The sequence below is a fragment of the Castor canadensis genome, chromosome 11 (assembly GCF_047511655.1).
Source record: "Castor canadensis chromosome 11, mCasCan1.hap1v2, whole genome shotgun sequence".
Lineage (NCBI taxonomy): Eukaryota > Metazoa > Chordata > Mammalia > Rodentia > Castoridae > Castor > Castor canadensis.
In genome coordinates, this window is record NC_133396.1 from 69,820,841 (window position 1) to 69,839,456 (window position 18,616).

Genomic DNA, 18,616 nt, shown 5'->3' on the forward strand with positions numbered 1-18,616 from the left:
AGAGGTTGTCAGGGTCTGAAACTCAGTGCCCCCTCAAAGAGCCACATACCCTCTGCCAAGCTTCTGTGTTCTGCTTCTGCCTGGGTATGGATAGCCCTGCTTCTCCAGTTACTGTGATTCAGCCTTCTTGTTCTTTCAGCTTTCTCAAAAGTGGGTACAAAGCTTGTCCCAATAGAACTACTTTACTGCCTTGAATTTTATTTGTGCTTCATACAAACCAGCAACCCATATACACAAGAAACAATGCCCTTTCTGATGATCATCATGTGTTAGCCATGCTTAGCATATGCTTTTGTGTCTGTGTACATGGTTCTGCTTCTGCTTGGCTAGTAGCAACTGCTGGACCCTGAGAGGTCCCCATTAGAGTAGAGCAGGACAAAAATCACCACAGAATAATTCTAGAAAGAGGGTGGAATTAAGCCTTTAGAATTTAGGTGTTGTAGAAACTATTGGTAGTTGAATACGAAAAGATAGCAAAATTAAATCCAATGCTCCACAGTTCTCCTGGGGTGGGTTAAGACCATGGAAGATCATGTGGGGAGAGTTTCATGAGGCAGACCTGAAATTGGTGTTTCACTTTCACTTGTGTGTCATTGGCTAGAATTCAGGTACAGGGTATGATATATGCTTACTTGACTGAGCCACAGAGTGCCCAGATATCTGATCAAACATTACTGAGTGTTTCTACAAGGTTATTTTTGGATGAGATTAACATTGAAGTGGATAGACTAAGCAAAGCAGATTGTCCTCAACAATGTGGTTGGTTCTCGTTCAATCAGTTGAACTGAATAGGTGAAAAGTGTGACCTTTCTTCAAGTGAGAAAATCCACCTGCCTAGGGGTCTTTGAACTGAAACCTTGGCTCTTCCTGCCTCATGACCTTAGAACTGGTTCTGCATCAACTGACTAGTCTTCCGCTCTAACTAGGATATGGGATGTAAAGACTTTGAATCTGCCATTCTCCATGATTGTTAAAATATTAAATCTCTTTGTATATAATATCCTATTGTTCTCTCTCTCTCTCTCTCTCTCTCTCTCTCTCTCAATAACACACATGTCTACAGGTAACTCTAAAGAGGCTGAAGAAAATAGTCTTTGTGTCCAGGAGGAAGAGGAATGGGTTAAGAAAAAAGCTACCCAAGATCTGCCATATTAAGGAAAGCTAGAACTTAGGAACCAAGTTTCCACCTTAATAAAAATCCTCATGCACAGTTTGGGCACTGGAGCCATGAAGTCATCTGCTTTGGGAGATCATGCTTCCATGGACAATGAGTTACCAGCTATGACTCCTGAGGAATGGTAACAAGAGGGCCTCCCTCATGCTCAGGATCTTTGCAAAGCTAGCATTAGGAATGAGTCATTAGGAATGAGTTATTTTCTCCACTTGGAAAAAAGAAGCTTAAGTCTTATTTAAAGGGCATTTTAGCTCTTGCTTCATAGCAAGCACAAAATGTCAGGGTCTTTTCACAACTAACTTTTCTCTGTTTACAAGTGGGTAGGCAGACTAGGTTCTGATCTAGACTAGGCTTGGCTGTAGGTCATAGGTTGAATACAGGTCTGGTTGAAGTGTCTCTCATCCTTCTTGGGCCAGCAGTATGTTCTCCTCTTGGCATAATTCAAACAGAAGGTGAGTAGGGAAGGAACTCTCCAAAAATATTAGACTTGTTATTGTCCAGTTTACAACAGGCTTACTTTTGCTGTCCTGTGTAATATGTTGCCTTCAGTTTTCTGAGATTTTTCATCAGTTTTGTCTGCAAACCTGAGAACAGGATTCTGTAAAACAACTGGTGTGCTAGCCAGGAAGTAACATACTTGAAATCCCTCTGGGCAAGTTGTGAGGAAATTCAACTACACTAGATGCAAGATGATCTTTATTAGGGCTGGAAGAAGAGTGTTGAAGGATGAGGCTGATGGAGAGCATACTATCTTAATGATGCCCTGGTGCTACATCTAGGATGCAGCCAAATATGGACCTTAGAAGGTAGGGCAAGGGTGCCCATAACAAATTCTGAAGAGTAAGTGTTACTTTTACTTAACTTTCCTTCCTTCCTTCCTTTCTTCCTTCCCCCACATTTTTTTTGACAGGATCTTGCTATGAGACCCAAGCTGTCCTTAAACTTGTGGTCCTACTACCTCAGCCTCCCAAGTGCTGGGATTACAAGCATGTGCTATTGAAAATATATCAAATTTACTATGTTAGAAAAAGAAAAATACTTTTACTTTTAAATTGATTATGCCTTTGTGTCCTAGGTACTATACTAGATGATTTTGCCTGCTATTTTCTTTACTCCTCCTAACAGTCCTTCAAGCTAGGTGTTGTATTCACTTCTTTACCCCTGCAGAACCAGAGGAAAAGAAAGATCAGCCTTCCTGCCCCAGGTGCAATCACTCACTGTCAGAGTCAGAATGAGGATGCTGCATAGATCTAGCCCCAAGATACTTTCACCCTGCATCACATTTCTAGGTTATTGCCAGATATTGTTTAAAGGGTATAAAAAATAGGGTCAATCAGGGAATGATGGTGCATGCCCATAATTCCAGCACTCCAGAAACTGATGCAGGAGGACCATAAGAGACCAACCTGAACTCTGTAGTGAAGCCCTGTATTTAAAAAAAATAAGTAGGATGGAAATGCCAGAGTTTTAATTGCTCATTGTAGCTCCATGGGGTAAAGTCCTATTGGTCACATCTACATTTCCTTTAGCTGCATGAAAACAAACCAGGTAGCTTCTTTGCAATGGCAATCATGTCTCTCTTTAGAGCACAGCTACCTTGGTTCCCATTGCCTTTGTCCACCATCTCCTCCTTCTTCCATGTCTTAGCCAATATTAATGTTGCTGTCAAAAGATGATACTGAGGTCATGTTCTGTATATTGAGCCATATTTTGGCTTTCTCTGCAGAAGCCATGAATTTCTGCCTCTCCTCAAGGTTCTTCTTTTGTTCTTTGTACAGTGAAGCTCCCAGGGGGTTTTCTTTTTCTTTTTTCCACCAGGATTTCACTGCCTTGTGGCATTCAGGGATCATAACCCCAAAGTTCTGCCAAGCTAATGAGAGGTGTTGGCCCATGGTCAGACACAACCCAATGACATAAACTGAGACAATCTCGCTCTGCCAGATTTGGTTTCTTTACCACACTCTGCTTCAAATATGTTTTTCCTGAACACACACAAATCTCAAAGATCTTCATCTTGTCGGGCTCCCCAGCATCCTCTTTGTCAAATAACAAGAGGTTGCAGAACAAACCCAGTCTATACTTCCAGCAAGACTCCCACGGGGGGCAATGTCCCCACTTACAGCAGAATATTGAGAGCAGTGTCTTCTTCTATTTTGTGTTGTTAGAACAAAATACCCAAGGCTAAGTACTTTGTAAGTTAAGAGGCTTATTTGGTTCATGATTCTACTGGCTGGAAGACCCAAAATTTATGGTGTTGCCATCCTAGCAAGGGCTTCCTGCCTGCAGAGAAGCGGAAAGAGAAGAGTACATGAGAGGAGTGCATAGGAAGGCAAGTAAGCAAGAGAGTGAGGAGAGGAATGGAAGTGTGGCTCAAGCAGTACAGTACCCGCTTTGAAAGCATAAATTCCTGAATTTAAATGTGAATCCCACCAAAAAATAAAAAAAGAAAAAGAAAATTTAAAAAGTATTCCAAAGTAAAAATGTATTTTTGGGGGAGGGGGGCTTGGGCACTAGTGGCTCACTCCTGTAATCCTAGCTACATGGGAGACTGATATCAGGAGGATCACAGTTGAAAATCAGCCCAGGCAAATAGTTCAAGAGACTCCATCTTCAAAATAAACAGGGCAAAATGCACTGGAGGTATAACTCAAGCAGGAGAACACCTGCTTTGCAAGTGCAAAGTCCTTAGTTCAAATCCAACAAACACAAGATAGAGAATGAGAGAGAGAGAGAGAGAGAGAGAGAGAGAGAGAGAGAGAGAGAGAACTCAGATTGACATAAAATAATGGAGTGAATAGTAGGAAACAAGATTGGAACAATGATTACCAGCAACAAAATATCATATCTAGATCTTCATACAAAGAAGTTGATTGAATTGCAATCAGTAATTCCCAAAGGATTTTAATTTAGAGAGAAGCTAGTGAAACCCCAGTTAGGATTTTCAGTCTTTGTAAGTTCTCTTTTAGAAGATAAGTACGTTTTGGTATTCTTAACTAACTTAACTGACACTTCCATTCACCCACAAACACACAAATTAACTAACACTTCCATTGACCCTCAAAACCCTTCCATAATTGCATTTCAGAACTGACATTTTCTGATTGGAAATTTGGAAATCTAGACAAGATGGATCTCAAAGAAAGGAGTGTGTAATCACCTTACTGGTGTGTTTTAAGATAGTCCTGCAGAGTAGATAGACTCAGCATTTGGGATCAAGTTTTATTGTTAAGGCTTGCTCCTAAAAAGTAACTTAGAGTCTGAAAAATGGAACTCAAGGGCCCAAGTTACAATCATATTGCAATGCATATTAGTTACTCAAGAATTAGAAGATGGAGCAGCCAGCTTTGGGCAAAGAAGCAAAGTGAGTTGAATTGCTCTCAAGGGTGCTTTTCTTCTGGATGTCCCTTCTTATTGGTGACCAATGACCAAACTGACCTGCAATCAGATTGCAGTTGTGCCCTTGGAGTTTGTGTGACCCTGAGAAATGCATTAAACTCCAGATAAAGTGGGTAATTGTTTGGTTAAAAGAAATAAGGTGAAAATACAGAAAAAGAAAGGGAGAGAAAGGAAGGAGGGATGGATGAAGGGAGGGAGGAATGAAGGAAGAAAGCTGGGAGAGCGGGAGGAAGGAACTTGGTTCTTGTTCTACTTCTACATCCTCTCTTCATTCCCTATATTGTTCTGCTCCAAGCCCAACTTCCTTAAGTTTCTCAGCCTCAGGGTCTTTTCCCATGCCTATTAACTTTGGTTGCAGTACTCTTCCCAAGATCTTTTTATGGCTCCCTTTTACTCACGAGTCCAGTCTCTGTTAAAATTTCTCCTCAGAGTGGCTGTCTTGGGTTTCCATAGGAGTTAGTCATTTATTTTTCACTATCTTTTTGTCCTAATTTCATTCTTTATAGCCCTCACCGAAATTATGCAGTTTATGTACTTACATACTTGCTTGACATGCTCTCCTATCAAGGTAAAGGCACCAAAATGATAGAGTTTTTAGTTAGTTTGTTTTCATGACTAAATTCTCAGGTAAGAGAGCACTTAGCATGTAATAATGAGCCAGTAAATATGTTTATGTGAATGAGTGAATGAATACTCAGCTTAAAGTAAATTTTGTTTACCTGTGGCAAGGGCAGACATATTGTCTCCAAATTCCCATTCTTTTCTTCATAAATAATTAGCTGAACTTTTTGTCCTCACTGATCAATAGGACAAAAATGCTCACTAAGCACACTGTGCTTTGGTTTATACTTTCTCTCCTCTCAGCTCCATGGACTTTGCTTCACTTAGCCAGCATCCAGCTCCTCCCAAAAATTAGTTAACCTTACGTTGAATCATTCTCTACTCTACTGTCTGAAGCTACCACCCTATCATCCCACTTCCCCACATCTTGTACTTTCTAGTCTTGTTTATGACTCTGTATAAAATAAAACCCCCTTTGTTCAACTCTTGACAAATTTGAAGATCTTAGCATCACATACTCTTCTTACTGCAAGTGTTCTCACCCTCCTATTGCAATGGGCCCTTGTCCTTTCCCCCCTGCCATTATCCTTTTCAAATAATCCCTCTCCTAACTATGCCAGGATTTGTTTTATTTAGCAAAGAACAAAAATATTGATAACTATACTGGGGGAGGGCATGGGGCATGGCTAATTTTTAATTTTACCTTTCAAGTAAGTTTCCTCTTTCTCCATCTCCACTGCCACTGTCCATTCTAATGTGCTGCCATTTCTCTGCTCCTGCCTGGATTACTGTTGTGACATGCTCACTGACCTTCCCATGCTTATTTTTGCTCTAGCCTAGTTCCCATGCTGTCACTACAGTAAAGGTCCTAAAAAGCAAATCTGAGCAGGTCACAGTAGTATGTCCACTATTTTGCGAAAACAGCTTAGACTTTTTAATCTAGGTATTTTTACCTTTCATTTTCTCCATTTGAACAGAGAGCTGGCTCTGGTCTTCCTTGCTTTGGGGGTGGTTTGTGGCATGGCTCCCTGTATTTTTGTTTTGATTTTTCCAAACGTCTCAGAGAAGGGATTCTGTGAGGTATTCTGGCAGCTCTGAGGACAAAGGGAGTTCTAATGAGGGAAGCTGACAAATGTTTCCCCTGGGTAAAATAAACTACTATAAAATAAACTAAATAAACCTGTCTGAGAGAGGTGACAGGTTTCTGAGGATTCCAATATCCCCAAAGCACTTGAGCTGGACTCTACACAGTGAGTTGGTATCAAAGGGCTTGGTACAAACTAGCACCTGAGCAAAGTCAAGGCCAGTGTTGGTGTCAAGAGAAAAATGGTGCCCTGCAAAGAGTATGTAGGTCTAGAGTAAGAAATCCAAGCCGACTTTTCCATTTATCAGCACTAAAATTATTACTTCACTTCTTTGAGCTTCCATTCTTTGTAAGTAGAGATAGTAATTTAAAAAAAAAAGAACATGTTATAAGAAAGGTATGTGAAAAATATGCAACTTGGAACTTGGCCTTGACCAGACACTAAATAAATAAAAGTTTTACCTCTTCAGTCAATAATACAAGTTGTAAGGTTCATGGAGTGACTCAAGCAGTATAGCACTTGCCTAGCAAGTGTGAGGGTCTGAATTGAAACTCCACTACCACCAATAAAATGAAAAAGAAAATAAAATAATGCAAGCTATGGTTTCAATAAATGTAAATATGTCTGTGTCCCCCTGACTATGTTAAAAAAGTCCTGTTGGTACAATCTTTCTCAGCAGAGATAAGCAATACGGCTTTACTTAGATCTGTACTATTTGTGTGTGATTTTATATTGAGCTTCCCAAGGGGTAACTAAGGCACCTGCCATCTAAATGAATCTATAAGAACACATATGGCATACATACATAAGAACACATATGGCTCTTCCTGATGCAGAATCTTCCATAATACCTTTTTTTTCTGGAGTTTTCCTTCAGATCACATCTTTGGGCTTGGGTGCCTATTTGGTTCAGCTTTTATTATTGTCAGAGTCCCCAAATTTTAATGCCTTTTACATATTTAGGCATGAATTTTCATCAATTCTTTAACATTTTTCATACAATATATTTTCTTATTATGATTTTGACTAGAAGGTTTCTGTGTTTGTTCATCATTCAAGCATGGCTTTTCTGAGCAGGAACTTGCATTGTCCAAAATATAGCAATGCTTTCTATTTTTTTATGGTTAACATTCTGGTGCTTAGTAACCCAGCCATATGAATCTTCTTATATTACACAATGAATTTTTTTTCACCATTGTGATATCAATGTGGAACAAAACCATTGGTTTATTTAGTGTCATGCATTATGCATGAATTACTATGCTTGTCTTCTACAAGCAACATATTCAATTCTTTCATCAGATTCCAGAGCAATCACAATTAGATTATAGGGTTGAATATTCAACCCATTTCATCTCAGAGTATACACAAGGCAACTATGCCACCAACCTAGTTAAGTCAAGATAATTCATAAACACATGGCAAGATTCAATGTATATGATGAGATTTAGCAGTTCTTTCTAGTCTACTCAGGCCTCCTACTAACTGAAGTACAGGTTGCTAATATGTATAAAGTTACCATGTCACATTTGCAAATGGTTCACTGTCTGTTCTTTGATTTGTCTTGTTATATTGAAGGGTGAACTGTGGAGGTTCACATGTTCCCCAAAGATGGCTATTAGCCAGGGAGAAACATCTTGTCTCCTTCCCAAGAAACACCTGTTTGCACCAAAATGTTTGGGTGAAAATACAATCCTCCCACTGGCAATCTCAAAACTGTAAAACCTGCCATCCTACCCAATTCAGGTTACTACCAGTCTCTGGGTCCTGCTGCATGCCCCCCATGCAAGTTTCCTTTCACATCTCTGCAAATAAAACTTCTCTGATTCTAGCTGTTCAAGTTTCTGCCCTGATAATCTATCTATGTGCAGAGAAAAGAATGCTCATTACCCAAGAATCCCAGCATATCAATATGTTCTGAAAGTTGACTTTATAAATGGAACATAATAGAAAGAATTCGGTAAGCTCAGATTTTTAATTATGTATTCTGAGACCAGAAGACTGTAGCTAGCATTTAATTTGGTGTTAAAACTGCATTAAAGTTGTGCTTGGTTTAACATTCTTATATGAAGTAAGCTGCTTTTGATCAATCAATTACAAGTTGCTATTTGATCCACCAACTCTGTGCAGAGAGTTTGGAAACATTTGAGTGTGAAAGAATGTAATGCAATGCATTGTAATGGTGAGACCCACATTCCAGTGCTGCTTGGGTCCTCTGGAAAAGAAACCCTGCTGAAGAATATCTCCTTAAAGAACTTCTGATGCCTTCATGATCGCTTGCTCTGCTTGGTACTGTAGTACTGTGAAAGTAGGATGGGTGGGAAGCCCTGCACATAGTTGCCATGTAGAGTGCTATGTGTAATTGGAGGAAGGAGCTCAGAATCCAACTTCATAAAGTTATGCTCTTACTGAAGCTCATCCTGGCAATGGCTGAAGTATTTTTAAAGCTTAGGCCACCAGCACTCCTCTGTACTTCTAGATAAAATGTCACTTGCTTCTTGGTTATGATGGCACAGATGGAATTCATGTGCATATTGAAATTATTGAAGAATTTTTAAGTTTTCTAAGAATGTATAATGCATTGATGTCCATTTTCCATTTCATTTTTCCCCTATCAGACATCTTCATTAGATTAAGAAAAGGAGGGGGTGGGGGAGAAAGTGGGTGTTCATACTGCTAGGAGGAGGAGGAGGAGGAAGGTGCTCATACTGCTATTTTGTATGACTGGATGGACTGTTTTTATAGTAACTGGTTATTAGATTAGAGTTGATATGTTAATTTAACTAAATAAGTCAAAGTTGACTTTGTCTTGGGTTTAGAAAAAGAAATTACTCATCTTGCAAAATAATTCTGTGTATATATTGAACTTTTTATGTGTTCATTTATTTAAGCTGGAGTTGCATTTCCCAGAATTTCTTCACTGCATAGTTCCAGGTGGGCATGGGTGACAGAGACATTTTGCATATGATTTGCAAGATGGAAAATAAGTAGTAGTCACATTGTGTTTATATTTTGACCCTTGGGCAGGTCAGACACATGGTCCTACATCTGCTAGTTCATTTTGGAATAGACACAGCTGGACATCTTGAATTCCCATTGGTCCCTTCCTTGGCTTCTACTCCTGGGCCAAATGCATCTTAAGCTCAATAATGAGAGTGTCTGCCTCTCCTGTGGGTTACTGGTATCCATGAAGATAGAGCTTGCTGTTGACCTCTTTTACTCCATGACCATCTTTCTTCCTGAATTCCATGCTCCCATAATTATGTGAGGTCAAATCTCTACAATAATCTTCTATCAAAAGCATAATTTCTCCCTGTATTTACTTTTCTGGTGAATCCATGACTCTTACAGTTAGCATTAATTTTGGTGCTCATGAGTGTAGCCAGAATTTTTCTCTAGGAAACTTTATCTCATAAGGAGTTACAATCTAGGGCTGGCAGAGTGGTGCAAGTGGAAAAGCATCCATCTAGCATTCATGAGGCCCTAAATTCAAACTCCAATGCCACCAAGAACAAACAAAAAAGAGTTACAATCTAAGGATCTGTATTGATTCAATAAGTCTGATGAGCTGGCAGTAAAGTTAAGAAGAGAAGCAAATGCTTTATCAATTTTGATGTCTTCCTTTCCCTATGTATTTATAATCTTGCTATGTTTGATACTAGTTATGTACAAGAATAATTCTGTTAGGAATAGAAGCTCTCTGCTAAATTTTTAAAAATTATTTTTGAAAACACTTTTAAAACACAAAATAAGATGCAGCCTACAAAATCTGGAAAAATAATATGTGTTTCCATTTATCTATGAGTTAAACTGTTGGATTGCATTGGGTGGTGCTGGAAGCCTGGACTTTGTAATAAGTCAAATTGAATTCAGATATTTATTGCTTTGGGAGCCCACACAGGTCTTTTAACCACTCTAACCGTGGTTTTTCTGTCTGTTAAATTTTGCCATCTCCATCCTCATCCCTGCTCTCATCCCTGCCTCACAGGATCCTCCACCAGGCTACCTTGGTAGGTGTCCCCCCAACACAGCCACTTGAATTCTGGGAGTCACCCATGCTGCGCTGTTGGACTGGAAGCAGAGCTGGGCCCCTGGGCTGTTCAGACTTTCCTGTCCTGCTCCACCAAGCCCTGACTCTTCCACTAAACTCAGCTCCCAGCATCTTAAGAATCCCCACAGTTGGTCGGATTGGCCAACTCCAAAATGGCCCAACAAATGAAAATGATGGAGGATGAGAATAGGGATCCCATTGGAATCCCTGTTACATACCTCTTTCTTCCACTGAGTCACACTATCTCTTCTCATTTGTGAATTTCCTAACATGCTTGGGAATTGAATTTGAAGTTTTTCCTGGGTTCTGTAGTTTGTTTCCACAATAACTTATATCAAGTTACCAATACAAACTCTCTGGTCAGGAAATTAGAAAGAGATGTGGACCCAGGAGCTGGTGCCTGCACTCTGTTGAGTCTGATTCAGTTATTCCTCACCTGTGAACCTTGCAGCCTAAAGTAGGGTCCATTTATTTGTTCATTCATTCAATGAACTTTTTCTTTTGAAAAAGGTATGCTAAGACAACTGGGAGGTTGGTGCAAGCGATAGCTTGCCAAGCAAGCACAAGGCACTGAGTTCAAACCCAATTACCACTACCAAAAATAAATAAATAGATAGTTATTTATTACAAAGAAGAACCCTTCTGGTTTTATTATCAAATAATGTTTTTTGTAACTTCCCTAGATGTTCCTTGGAGCAAGATTGGTGGAATGGTGGCTTTTTTACTTTCAAAAAAAGGCCTTACCAAAATGAGACAGGACAAGTGCTCCTCTTGGCTTAGCACTTCTCATTAACAAATTAATCCATGGGGAAAATGCCATCAGAATAGCTTTGTAAGGCTGACACAAAACTCCATACTGCTTTATTATTGAAAGTTTACAAAAATAATTCAACAACAATAATCACCTCCATAAAAGTTGACCTCAGAATACACCTTCTATTATACTTTTTCTCCACATTATTATATTCAAAATAAATGAAGGATGTAAAGAATGTGGTCGCTGGAGCCTCACTACTAGGATTCAAGCCACACTTCTAGCACTCATTTGCTGCGTGATCTAGGGCAAATGACTTAACCTCTCTATGGTTTGGTTTTCTCACTGTAAAAACCATGATAATACTGACAGCTATTGTGAGGATGGAGCAAATAAAAATACAACATCCACAACAATGTAAAAGAAATTCCATACCAGTGTTAGTGGTTGTTATCATCAAACAAAACCAGAGTTTTCTTGAATGTTGTCTAGGTGTCTTTCTAACAAGACTACAGTTCTGATGTCTTCCTGCAGTTCCCACAGTGCCTAGCACATAGTGTGACTTTACTAAGTTATTGCTGAATAATCATTATTCATTGTTATTATAATGAATAATATATTATATATTATATATATTATATAATGAATAATCATTATTATTGCTAATGAAGTCATCAGTGGATTAAATGCAACTGACTCCTCCAACACCTTTACCACAAATAAACCATTCTGTCTGTCATCAGGATCTTAGGCACATTTTATATCTCTACAATCTCCTCTCAAGGTAAGAAAGTCAACCAAGAACAAGGACATATGTGATTTGTCAGAGAGATTAACATATATTTAGATTCAATAGTGTTTGTTTTATATAAAGAAGAGAAAGTGAAGATAGTCTGACTATTCACAGCAAGGGAAAGGTTGAATAAATTATGATGTGACTGTGAGATATTTATGTTTTCAGTAAGTATGTATTGCATATAAAATTGTATAAACAATAAAATACCAATGTTTGTTTTTAAAAGATGTGTTTGCATGAAGAAAGTAACTTAAAAAGACATAAGAAATATCACAAAATTATTAACATATATTTCTGATAGTGTGGTCTTTAATTTTTTTCTTTTTCATATGTTTCTGCATTTTCTACTTTTTCTAAAAGTGATAAGAAATGAATCAATATTAAATAAAATAGATCTGGACTACCAGCTTTGGAACTTATTTTTCAGGAACAAAGATTATGTGTCCCTCTGTGCATATAGATTCATTGAGCTGACCACTTCTGCCTGTTCTCTGATATCCACAAACACCCACCCATCCCATTCTCAACCTCCCAAGTGTCCCAAAACTAATATGACAGCATGCTCTATGTGTTGAACACATTACTCCATTGGAAACACCAATGGTTACCTTAATTCTTCACACTTCTTTCAGATATTGGCACTGGGTATATACAGTCAACCTCATGTAGACATATTTCCAGATGTTAAAAACCAAACACATGTGTTATCTCCTGCCTTTGAGATGCCTGCTACAAAAGAAGTGCAATTGAGTACCTTGCTGAAAAGGCCAAGCAAACATGTCTTTTGAAATAGGCTACAGGAAAAGCCCAGATTGGAGCTGTGTGAGATGCATTAAACTTAGCTGGATTGTGGTAAAAGTTGAGTCTTGCTTTAGTGAAGTGTGGATTCCACAACATTTGTTTAAGAAAAGTCATTTTATTGCCTTCAAATCCATGTGGGTTTGAAGTACAATATTGTGAGTCTAAACCAAGGTGACAGGTCAACAGTATACTCCTGATTTTAGAAATAGGACAGAATGATTTTATAATGAGCATATTGGTCAAGCATGATTTGGCCCTTCTGATGTGATTTAAACAACTTATTTCAGATAATTTAAATGAAATTTACTTCCTTAAGTAATACAATTTTTCTCAATGTTACTTTTATTTTTTGGGTGGTTGGAGGGACTGAAGTTTAACCTTGTTCCCTTGCACTTTCTGGGTGGCCGCTCTTGGCCCACACCTCCAGTTCTTTAACACTGGATTATTTCTCAGGTATAGTCTCATTTTCTGAGGCTGGCCCTTGGCAAAAACTATGGCTACCATAGGTAAACACCACCATGCCTGGCTTATTGAGTTGGGATCTCACTAACTTTTTCTTGGGCTGGACTGGAACCTTGACTCTTCTGATCTCCACCTCCCAATTAGCTGGGATTACAGGCAAAAACACCACACTTGGCTTTATTTTTATTCTTAATTTTTTTGCCTATGCCATTCCTCAAGGCAATCTTGGATCAAAGCCCCTCTAAAGCATTATCAATTTCAGAAAGCTAAGCTGTTTATAGTACATTTGGAAGAAGGAGAACAGGAAAAAAGTAGGCAGAGGAGAAGAAGTTGGAGAAATATACAACTCCACTGAATGTACCTGTATGAACATACAGTTGTTACTTCTGTCCTAGTTCCTTTGCTGCAGGTGGAGGATCCAAGCAGAAGTTCTATCTTCTCTCAAAAGGAAAATATCAGTGATACAGAAATAGGTAGAAAACCCAAAACATGAAAGCATTTGATGTCAGCTCTCCAGAGGAGCTAATACAAAAACCTTAAAGCAACAAAGGTTATCATGAGAAGGTGATCAGAAAAACTGTAAAGATCAGTTACAGATGAATCAACATAGGTCATAACACATGTACATGAAAGCAATGCTAGGAATATTTCTGGATAGCTATCCTTAACTCAACTGTCTTCCTTATTATGCTTGTCTCTTTTCTTGTACAAAACTAATGATAAGGGCAGAACAAGACCTGCCTGGAACTGAAGGGGGAAGGGGGCAGAGAGTGGGGGAGGGGACAGGGGAGAGAAATGACCCAAATAATGTATGCACATGTGAATAAATGAATAATAATAAAAAGAAAAAAATAATAAAATAAATAAAAGACCTATGTATCAAAAAAAGGAAAATAACAAATCACTGGGACATCATGGGATGTGATCAACCCCAAGTGAGAAGAGATAGAACACCTTGGCAGGTCCCCTAAGATATTAAAGGAACAAACAAATATTTTTTTCTGTGGGCTAAAATGAGCTCCCTGTTGGATAGTCTATAATTTCATGTAATAATTAATTTGCATACTATTTGTTAAGTATCCCACTCACATTCTCTGACTTAGTCTTCATCCTTCCCTTTTTTCTTTCTGACAATCTCCCCCTATTAGAGCATAAGCCCCAGGAAGGAGTGGATTTCTGCTTTGGTTTGTTTTGGTTTTGCCATGTGCATTCAGAATAGGTCAGTACATTGGAAAGAGTCAAAAAACACTTGCTGGTGAAAGTCCATGGTGAAGTAGAAAGAGCATAGCCAAGGGCTATGAGCCCTGTCTGCATCACAGTGGACTTTCAGTGACCATTTCTTGGTTGGACAGCTAGGTGATAGATGAGTGACAATGGATGAATATGATTGTGGTAATGCTCTTCATCTGTAAAATGGGGGTAGTAATTCACTATGAAAACAGTTGTGGTGGCATAGTTGTTCAGTAATTCTTTTTTTCTCATAGTCAATGTAGAAAAAAAAAACAGTAATAGAGTGGTGAGAATCTTAGCAAGATAAAACAGGAAAGAAATAATTTCATGTCCAGGGGCTATGAGAACAGACAAGAATTGGGCAGAAGTATATGTTTTTATTCTGTCTAGCAGTGCTGCCACAAACAGTGTGTGGACAGAAGCATGTGAGGGCCAGGAGGCGGGAAGTACAAGGCCACTGGGCAGCAGCAATAACTGCTTGTTCCTAAGTTGTCTCTTTCTGCTACAAGAAATGAAGTGTACCCTGCACAGGCTGCCCTTTCTGAGGCCTCATGCATACTCAGTGTGTTAAGGACTACAGAGTGAGTGATCTGATTAACCAAAGATAGCACTTTCAGAACACAGCACCATCTTGTTGATGCAGGAGTTTGGGGTGAGCCAGAACATCTCTGAGCAGATCCACTTCTTCTGATCCAGACAGGGTGGGTAGCTGCTCTTGGAGATTTTTGTAGACCCAGAAAGCAGAAACCAGAGTCAGTGCAGGGCACCCTGGATATCGACTTTCTAGAGTGGCCTTTCCCCTCCCTGGTAGCTGTGTATTGGGAGTGCAGGCTAGCATGGAGGAGCAGAAGAAAACAAAAGACTACAGTTAGCTGGGGCCTGGGCCTCTTCAGTGATTGTGGGTAGGTTTTGGAAGATATTTCAGGGCCTCAGGACAGACCTCTTCCCAAAGTCATCGAAAGCACCCATGAATAAGTAATTGGAGTCATGTGGTTGAGAATTTTTCTTCCTGCTGTTGCTAACTTACAGTGGGGATGCCAAAGTGCCCCCAAAGCTGTACCTAAGGCTGTGATATGCTTCAGAAAGTCACCTTGTCTGGGGATCTAACTATCTTGATTTCATTAAATAGTTCAATAGGACTAGGTCATATCTCAACCCACAGTGATGTTGTCATAGATTTGGGGCCTGGGTTCCGGCTAGGGCTAGTCTCTGGGTCAAGTCCCGGGCACCCTGGTTTCAGTTACTGGTCACTTTTCCAATGTGGTCAGGGAGATGCTGAGCGGGAAGGAGGCAATGGGAGATTTTCCCAACAGTGGGAGAAAGGAATTGCAGTCCTCTCATGCCCTCTTAAGATCTGAGCAAGAGAGGCTGAACATCCTTTTCAATGATCTAGAAGAAAAGCATGAAGCAGCAGAGCTTCAAATGAAGCAGCAATCTGCAAATTACCGAACTCAACTACAACAGAGGGAGGCAGAAATCAGCCATCTGACAGCCAGCCAGACTGCTCCAGAATCAGATGCTGAAACTGAAGTCAGTATGTTGCAGGAATGGTACAGAAATTATGACTGACCAGGAGAATAAGACTCAAACCCAGGTGGTTGGAGGAAAGGGAGGTTTATTAGTGGACCAGCACCTGGATGTCTCCAAAATGGCTCATCTCCTGAGCATAGGGTGGTTGAGGTTTTATACTGAGAAAAGCAGCAGCAAGCAAGCAGGGAGTGCAGACGCAGACTTGGCAGTTAGCTGTTCAAGGTTACAATAGATCACGTCAGCTCAGCTGTGGACGAAGGCCATGCAGAGTTTCTAATGAGATAGCTGGATGCAGGGACCCTGGCTAAGGGGAATGGCTTTACTTGTCTCTGGTTCTTTTTCCAGCTTTGATCTTTATCTGGGTTTCCTTATCATTCCCTCCTCTTCTCCATCATAATCCCTTATGACTGTTTTGGGGATGTTATTTAGGGGCACTCATTGGTACTGTCTTACTAACTGTAATTTAACAGCATTTATCTGGTTTTGAATGAACCTAGTGAGTAGGTTTCTCATGCAAGGCCCTAGGAGCAGTGGTAAGAGTAACATAGTGAGTGGGCCTGCCAAAGGGGCTACCCATGGGCCCAGTATTACTCTGTAAAAGACTTTGTCTAGAATCTCCTCACAGGAGTGGAGGGGTTCACCCTCCTCTTCTGGCAAATATGTATCACCCAAGTTACTTTGAGAAAGTTGGCATGAGGCATTACCATTTGAAATGGGAGCTCAGAATAGAAACAACCAAACACAGTATCACATCCTGTTAGTAGGAGAGAAAGATTGTCAAAAAGAGCCTCTTGATTTAGCCTCTGCCATGTTGGGACAGTTATTGTTATTGTTAATGACCAAAATAAGGTCATAATTCCAAAACAGAGATAGGCAAGGGTGGCAGAACTCAAACATCACCATAGACACTGCCCACTAGAAACAACAGTGCATTAACTGTCTGTCCAGTTGACTCCTCAAGCTTCTGCTGTGTGTAGACTAGTCAGCTTCTGGTTTGTGACTAGGGCAAGGCTGAAGGCAGTCTCCTCAGGATCAGTTTGAGTGGATGCTGGAATTCTGGTTTGGGGAGGAGCCCCTGTTTGAGGTTATTTTTTGCACATGTTTTACATTGTTTATATATATTATTGACTAGGCTGGTGAGGCACCTGGTTACCCAGATCAGGGCAGCTTAAGAAGGCCTTATTAATCGCCTCAACACAGTTTTTATGGTCTTGAGGCCATGCAGCTGACAGGAGAAGGGTCCTTGTGTTTAAAGTCTAGACAAATTTTAGTTTTACTTGTGGATTTTTATAGAGCATATTTTGGTATCTGACTACCCTGGCATTTGTTAGCCAATATTGTCTCTTGTATTTTGTTAGAGTCATTAAAGAATGTGGGACTCTAACATTTCTTTTTGCAGTGCTAATTTTTTTCTCTGATATCAGGAAGGCTGTGGCTGCAAGAGCTCGCAAGCAGGGAGGCCATCCCTTTGCCACTGAATCTAACTGTTTGGAGAGAGAAGCCATCAGCTGATTGCATGAGCCTAGGAATTGGGTCAGGACTCCAATTGTTATGTTGTTTTTCTCATGTACATAGAGGAAGAAAGGCTTTTTACATTTGGGAGTCTCAGAGCAGGGGCACTAACTAATGTTTCCATGATGGCATGAAAAGCCTGTTGTTTTGATTTCCAGATTAGGGGCTCTCTTTTGTACCACCACTTTGTGGTTTTATCTGTCATGGTGACCAGGGTCAAGAACTTTCAGGGACTGCCTCCTTTATTTGGATTCTCCTGGGTGGCCCACTTCCTAAGGAACTCCTTGATGGAAGCTTAGAGCATGGCAGAGATGGCTGGTCTTCATCCACAGTCAGGTCTTCTGCATGGATCTCCTCTATCACAATACCCAAGCCAGTATCCGAACAGTCCCCAGACTCACTCATTATAGGCTGCCCTCCTCGGCCTCTATTTTTGTATTTTTGAATAACCCCATGGCCTCTGGCTCTGCATCTGTTTTCCTGATGGCCCCAGGGAGCTTTACCAGGGATGTCAGTCTTCCCGGCCTCCTGTCCTGGACCCTGGGCTTGGCTTTTTGTATCTTTAGAGTACTGGCTGGGCTTTTTACCTAGCAGCAGTTTCTCAGCTGTTTTAGGACCTGTGTGTCCTGTGTTCCAGTCTTACATAGAACCCTTCATACCCCATCTTTGTCTGGGATCTCCCAGGAGATGGCAGCCAGATCCATGTCCTACTCAAACTCTACCAGGGCATTCTTGGCCTTTTCTTGACTCATGGTACTCACTGCCAGAAGCCTGAATTGACCCAGGGGCAGCAATGTCAGCTGCAGGATGGCTTTGAAGTCCATTGGCTTTAGGTCCTCTGTCTCAATAACATACCAACTTTACTGTATCAACTTTTTACAACAAGTTTTTATCAGCAACAGTCAGGTTTCTTTTTGTTACTTTTAACCTCTCTTTTATATTTATAACCCTTTTGTAGTAGTACTTTTTTTAAAGTCAGACCAGATCTTATGTATCACTGTAAGTCCATTCTTTATGTGTTAATTTTTGTAAGAGCTTAGTTGCTGTTGAGCTTTAGTCTTCCTTTAGGATGTTCATTTTATATATGTCTGGCAACTGCTGATATTGTAAGACAGACAAAGGAGGCATGTGCCTCTCAATCAGACCACACAGATGCTTGCCTGATCATAACCCCAGACCATGAGGTCAGGTGTGACTAGCCAGAGTGGGATCAGCCCAACAGGATGACTTATGATTGGATGCTAGTCCAATTGCACCATAGACC

The 18,616-nt window shown here is 40.1% G+C and overlaps 1 protein-coding gene across 1 annotated transcript in view; it reads left to right on the plus strand.

Moving 5' to 3' along the window:
* The first annotated feature begins 15,474 nt into the window (after positions 1-15,474).
* LOC109674272 (thyroid receptor-interacting protein 11-like) overlaps positions 15,475-18,616 on the plus strand; it is a 939,645-nt gene continuing 936,503 nt past the window's right edge. Inside the window, 1 exon segment of the mRNA XM_074044773.1 lies at positions 15,475-15,860. Coding sequence (XP_073900874.1) covers positions 15,475-15,860 — 386 coding nt within the window.